At 64.0% G+C, this 6,044-nt stretch overlaps 1 protein-coding gene across 1 annotated transcript in view; it reads right to left on the reverse strand.

The window, feature by feature from the left end:
- Position 1: 1 nt before the first annotated feature.
- GRK2 (G protein-coupled receptor kinase 2) overlaps positions 2 to 6,044 on the reverse strand; it is an 18,486-nt gene continuing 12,443 nt past the window's right edge. Inside the window, 19 exon segments of the mRNA XM_007450442.1 lie at positions 2 to 414; positions 501 to 614; positions 704 to 840; positions 1,002 to 1,164; positions 1,403 to 1,498; positions 1,581 to 1,647; positions 2,247 to 2,347; positions 2,667 to 2,733; positions 2,942 to 3,049; positions 3,123 to 3,217; positions 3,429 to 3,559; positions 3,648 to 3,726; positions 3,812 to 3,911; positions 4,224 to 4,315; positions 4,560 to 4,611; positions 5,407 to 5,468; positions 5,594 to 5,668; positions 5,756 to 5,857; positions 5,989 to 6,044. The exon segment at positions 5,989 to 6,044 is cut by the window's right edge and continues 4 nt beyond it. Coding sequence (XP_007450504.1) covers positions 250 to 414; positions 501 to 614; positions 704 to 840; positions 1,002 to 1,164; positions 1,403 to 1,498; positions 1,581 to 1,647; positions 2,247 to 2,347; positions 2,667 to 2,733; positions 2,942 to 3,049; positions 3,123 to 3,217; positions 3,429 to 3,559; positions 3,648 to 3,726; positions 3,812 to 3,911; positions 4,224 to 4,315; positions 4,560 to 4,611; positions 5,407 to 5,468; positions 5,594 to 5,668; positions 5,756 to 5,857; positions 5,989 to 6,044 — 1,862 coding nt within the window. The 3' untranslated portion in view covers positions 2 to 249.

The following is a 6,044-nucleotide window of genomic DNA, read 5'->3' on the forward strand; positions in this document are numbered from 1 at the left end:
GGGGGTGGCCCCTGGGGGCGGGGCCGAGGGTAGCTGGACAGTGGCTGGGTGGGCGGCAGCGGGAGCCAAGGCAAGCGGGCCCCTCCCTGGGGGCTGGGCCAGGCTGGGGCCACAGGAAATCACAATAATTACAAAATAAAACCTTTTCCGCTTGGCGGGAAAACAAATAATAAAAATTCAACAAAATAAATTAGAGGTTTATAAAAGGCGGGCGGGCAGGAGGGCGGCCGGGCGGGTGGCGGCAGCAGGTCAGAGGCCGTTGGCGCTGCCGCGCTGCACCAGCGGCACCTTGCTCAGCTCCATGACGGGCGAGCGCGGCTTGTGCTTCATCTTAGGCACCCGCTGCACCAGCTGCTGGGCCTCGCGGTAGGCGTCACGCAGCTCCTTCTTCCATTGCACCAGCTCGGGGGCGCTCTGCACACACCCTGAGGGCTGTCAGGGGGGGGGCCCGAAGGCCACTCTGTCCCCGCCCCCGCCCACCGCCCCGGGCCCCCACTCACGTCGCACTGCAGGACGAACTGCTTGCCGCCGCGGATCTTGAGAAGGAGGCACTTTCGCTCCTTGATCTGTGTCTCCTCCACCGACTGGATCTCCTCCATGGTCAGCAGGCTCTGCTGCGGGCCGGGGAGCGGGCGGTGAGGGCGCGGGACAGGCCCCACCAGCCGCCAAGCCCAGGGGCTCCCGGCCCCGGCCCGCTGCTTACCGGGGCCTCGCCCTCGCCCCGCCACTCGAGCCGGTTGGGGAACAGGTAGAAGTACCGCCGCTGCCACTGGGTCAGGAAGGGGTTGCCCATCTTGGACATGTAGCCGTGCATGATGCAGTCCTTGCCCAGGGCGTAGTCTGAGGCAAGAGAGTAAGAGGGGGGGACTCAGCCGGGCCCGCTCCGCCCGGGTTTGAATCCTGGCTCAGCTGCTCTCTGGCTGTGAGCTTGGCTGAAACCTGAGCCTGTTTCCGATCTTTAAGGCGGGCACTGGGCGCCCATGGCAGCCGCCGACCCTCACCTTCCTCGTGGCCCAGCTGCTTGTTTTTGGTTTTCTTGCGGGCCTCCAGCCGGTCTGTCTCAGCGTTGATGGTGTCGAAGACAGTCTCTGCCACCTCCTGCTGCCACCGCTCCGAGATGGTGAGGGGGAAGTTTCGGTAGAGCTCCTGGTCGCTGTCCAGTAACTTCACCGCAGGGCCAGGGAAGAGACATCCATCGGCCACAGGCCTGCCTGGCCGCAGGGCCCCGGGGCAGGGTGGTCTGGTCCAACCGCCGCCCCCAGGGATGTTTGCGGAGGAGAAGCCTGAGGCCCAACAGGCAGATGGGGCTGGCATGGGGGTCTCACGGGGCAGGGGAGGGAGGAGGATGCCAGCCGGGCTGGGCTTAGAGCCCAGGGCTGAGAGGCCAGGCAAGGCCCAGTACCTTGATTCCTTTTGTGTCCTCCTCATCAAAGGAGCCAATGTCGAAAGCGTCTGCCGCATTCACCTCCCCTCGTGGAGGCATTAGCGGGGGAGGGTACTGCAGCAGAACAGGGGCTGAGCATCAGCTCAGGGCAGGGGCTACAGAGGGCCCCACCTGGCCCTGGCCCCCAGGCTGTTACCTTCTGCAGGAAGACCATCTGCCAGTCCAGGGAACGGAAGAAGGGGCTCTCCTTCACTTCCTGGGCCCTGCAGGGAGAGCGGGTCATCGGAGCTTGGCACCACCCAGGCCGGGGGGCAAAGCCTGGGCTGTGGGGCATGTGGCCTAGGTTAACTCCTGGTTCAGCCACTCTCTGGCTCTGCGACCTCGGGCAAGTCCTTTAAACCTCAGCCGGTTTCCCCATCTCTAAAACGGGGAGAACAGCAGTTCCCACATGGTAGGGCTAGCGTGAGTTTTAATATTGTGAATCTTGCAACATCATGCCCAGCGCTTAGTAAATGTTTAATAAACATAAAAAGCTGCTGTCCTCATCATCTGTGTTACGAGGCCCCTCGGGAAGCTAGTCCACACCCACCTCCAGCAGCTGCACCGCAGGCAGCCCTCCCCCTGAGAACACTGGGCAGGGCTGGCCACGCCCCAGCTTGTGAACTCTTCAAAGGAGGCTGGGACCATGGAGGAGGCTCCAGTGACAGGACACAGGCCTTGTCTTCTTAGGGGCAGAGGCAGAGGCTCGGGCAGACTGGCCCAGCAGCCCACTGCAGAGGCCTGGACACAGCAGCGTGGACACCACCCAGGGCCCAGCAGGGAGGGAAGGCCTGGGACAATGGCCCTGGTCTCAGGCACTCACCCTCGGCCCAGGCAGCCTAGCCTCCTGTTGACGTCCCTCTGTAGCAGCCCCTCCAGCAAGGAGCGGAGCTCAGGGGAGAAGGAGTCGGGCAGCTCCACAGCCTGCAGGGAGGAGTGGGGGGACGTTGGCAGAGGCCCGGGCCCCATCCCAACTCTGGGGCTCCTGAGGCTGCTTGGGGCAGGGGTGGGAGGGTCCAGGCCCCCAGCAGAGGGAGAGCTTCCTAACTGGCCCCTAGCAGGCATCTCTGCCTGCTCTGACGAGAGACAGAGGAGAGCCTACAGGGGAGGAGGCCAGAGTGGGGTTAAGCGGCTGGAGATGGCTGCTGGCGGGTGAGACCCTGATGCCCGCAGGAGATCCCAGCCTCACTGTGGCCCCCCGTGGACTCTGCCCAGCCTCCCCGGGCTGGGACCCTCCACGCACCATGGTCAATGTCATTCTGTCGATCTCATGCTTGTCTTTGGTCTTGTGCTGCCGGAAAGGGCTATGCCTGGGCAAGAAAGGCCGAAGTCCAAGGTCAGAGGACGGGAATGGGGAAACTGAGGCAGGCAGCATGAACGATCCTTGCCAAAGCCAGGGATGGTGCCACCCCTAACGCCCGGGCAGCAGTGGGCCCCCTAACCCTCCGCACCTCCTTCCTGGCCTGGGGAAGAGCCTGTCTCTGTCCTGTCCCACCCGCCCTGGGATGGCCCACTCACCCTCGCAGCAGCTTGAAGAGCATGCAGCCCAAGGAGAACCAGTCGGCGCTGCTATCGTAGGCCACGCCCTTCTGCAGAACCTCGGGGGCCATGTACCCGTGGGTGCCCCTGTGGGAGCGAGGAGGCCATGAGTGGGTCCGGTGGAGTGTGCGGGAAGGGAGAGGGGGCTGGGGGCACTCACACGCTGGCGTGGGGCTTCTTCTTGGAAAAGTCACAGGCCAGGCCCAGGTCTGAGATGCGCACGTGGCCATGCTCGTCCAGCAGGATGTTGGCCGGCTGTGGAGGAAGGCCGGTGAGCTGTCCCCTGAGCAGCAGCTCAGGAGAAGGACCGGCCAGGCAAGACGCCAGCTGGGGCGCTGTCTTTGCTCTAGAGGGTATGGGTGTCCAGGGACAGGGCCCTGGGTCGGGGCGCGCAGGCGAGGAGCCGGGCCGGGCCTGTCTTGGGAACGGGGGCAGCCCGTGCTGGGAGGAGGGCGGGGCGCCTCACCTTCAGGTCCCGGTAGACGACAAAGCGGTTGTGCATGTGCTCCAGGCCCAGGATGATCTCGGCCGCGTAGAAGCGCATGTCGGCCTCGGAGAAGACCCCATGCTGGGACAGGTGGTAGTGCAGGTCCCCGCCTGAGGGAAGCAGCCGAGCAGGGGGGTGCTCAGCTCCCACCCCGGCCCCCAGCCCCGAGGTCCACCTGGGTCCAGGCCGGGCACTCACCGTTCATGAGATCCAGGATGAAGCTGAGCTTGTCTGGCGTGTGGAACGCGTACGACATGCAGACGATGAACGGGCAGTCCTAGGAAGGGGTGGAAGAGGAGGTCAGCAGAAGAGGTGCCAGGTTCGGAGCCAAAGGCTGAGCTGGTGGCCAGCTGCCCACTCACCCCGGTGCTGACGAGGGAGAGCATGATGCGCTCGTTCAGGGCCAGTGTCTCCCCTTGCTTCATCTTGATGCGCTTCTTGTCCAGACACTTCATGGCATACCTGCGGGGGAGGGGCTGGTTGGTCAGGCGGTCCGCTGGCACCGGCAGTGCAGGGCCCCAGGGGCGAGGTGCGGTGGGCAGTCCTCAGGGCCCTTGTGGGGAAGACTAGGCACCACGACAAGCGTATGACACACAGAGACAGAGAGAGGGCAGAAGTGCTGGTGGGCCGGGGCTCCAGGGGCCACGGCGGGTACCAGAGCAAGAACTGTGTGTGGCCCTCTGCGGACACCTGCCCATTCAGGGCCCTGCCACCTGCCTTCAGGGCACCCCTCCGTGGCCCTCCTCTCCCTCAGGCATGCCACCAAGTGCTCACATCTTGCCCGTGTCGGCCTTCCGGCACCCATAGACCTCGCCGAAGCCCCCTCGCCCGATGATACGGTGCACGCTGAAGTCGTTCATGGTCAGCTGCGGGGACAGCAGCAACGGGGTCACTGCAGGATGCCTGGGCCCCGCCCTGGGACCACTGTCGCCATGTGCTTCCCTGCCTTGAGCTGTCCCCGCTGGGCTCCTGCACCAACCCCACAGCCAGCCCCTGGGCATTGAAGGGTCAACTCCCCTGGCCTCCCCGGCTCTGGCCCAGCCCTGGGGCCTGGGTCCCTGGGGAGGGGCAGCAGGGAGAGGGCTCTCCACGCCCACCCAGCCCACTCACATGGATGTTGAGCTCCACATTCTTCCACTGGCAAAATCGTGTGAATTTATCGCTGCGAGAGAAGAAACCAAGCTCAGTTGAGCCTTAGAAAGTGAGTGAAATGATGCTCGGGTGAGCCAGCCTCACCCACTACCATCCCCTGGGCTCCCGAGCCTCAGTGCCCTCTTCTGGGGTTGCCCAGGAAGACTGCCAGCCCAAGCTGCCCCCAGCCCCCGCAATGCTGGCGCTGCTGTCTGTGGGTTCCTGCTGGGATGAGATAAGCTTAGAGGTGAGGTCTTCCAGTCTGACCCCAACTTCCTGCTACCACATCCACAACAATGCTCACTCCATCCCTGCTTGCATACTTCCAGTGACACACCACTCATTCCCTGTGAAGGCCCCACTCCATGACTAGGCAGCTAGGACATTAAGAAAGCTGTTCCCTGCATGAAGCTGAAATCTCCCTACAATTCCCACGCAACGTGAAAGCCACAGTGGGCAGCGGGGTGGGCAGTGTGTCCTCTCGGGCCCATCTCTACTACCAGCCTGATGCTTCTCCACCCCAACGGGCCCAGCAAGGGGCTAGACAGTCCATGGGAGGGAAGACGCATGGGTGGTCCCTCGCTCCCTTTCGACCCTCCCTGGACAGGCTTGGAGGTGCCTGGTGCTGAGAAGGGTGGGGCGGGAGTGTCGGGGCGTGTCAGGGAGGTGACGACCTCTTAGGAGCCCCCGCGCTGGCGTGTAGACAGCCCCAGGGGCCCACGCGTTGGGGACTAAAGCAGGCTGGCTTCTCTCCTCCGCGCCATCCACACCCCTTCTCAGAGCGGCCCTTCCCCACCTTCTGCTGCCACTCACAGCCCGCTCTCACCTCTCAATGAATTTCTGGAACACATCTCCTCGGAGGTTCTGACAGATCTCTTCGATGTATGGCTACAGGAGGAAGCGGGAGGTTGGTGGCTGAGCCAGAGCGGGAGCTGACCAGGCTCCGGGACCTGTGCTGCCCAAGGGGGACCCCGGCTGGGCTGGGCAGCAGCGGGGAAAAGGCCAGCACACACCTGGAAGAGATCCGGGGGCACCTGCTTCTTCACCAGATGGCCCTGGACGTGCTCGATGGCACTTTTCGAGAAGGGCTGGGGAAGAGAGAGGTGTGTTCGTTCTCCACGGGTCCACCCCTCTCGTCCCCACACCTCTGCCAGCACGCGGGCCCGGGCACTCACGTGTGAGCAGGCCAGCAGCTCCTTCATGATATACGTGTCAAAGATCTCCCGGCTGCAGGCCAGGCGCTCCACCTCTGTCTCCAGCTTCTCGTATTTCTTGATCTAGAGGACAAGATCCCCACAGGTGAGCTTTGGCCCAGCGGGGCGCGGGGGTGTCTTACAGATTCAGCGAAAGCAGCCCAAGCCCTGCCCCTTTCTCCACGCACAGCAGGGCCAGGCTAGCCCAGCCTCACCCCCTCGTAGAACTCCACCAAGGGCTTGGCCTCCTCCAGGTGCTTCAGGCAGAAGT

The sequence above is a fragment of the Lipotes vexillifer genome, unplaced genomic scaffold (assembly GCF_000442215.2).
Source record: "Lipotes vexillifer unplaced genomic scaffold, Lipotes_vexillifer_v1.1 scaffold1477, whole genome shotgun sequence".
In the NCBI taxonomy this organism is placed as follows: domain Eukaryota; kingdom Metazoa; phylum Chordata; class Mammalia; order Artiodactyla; family Lipotidae; genus Lipotes; species Lipotes vexillifer.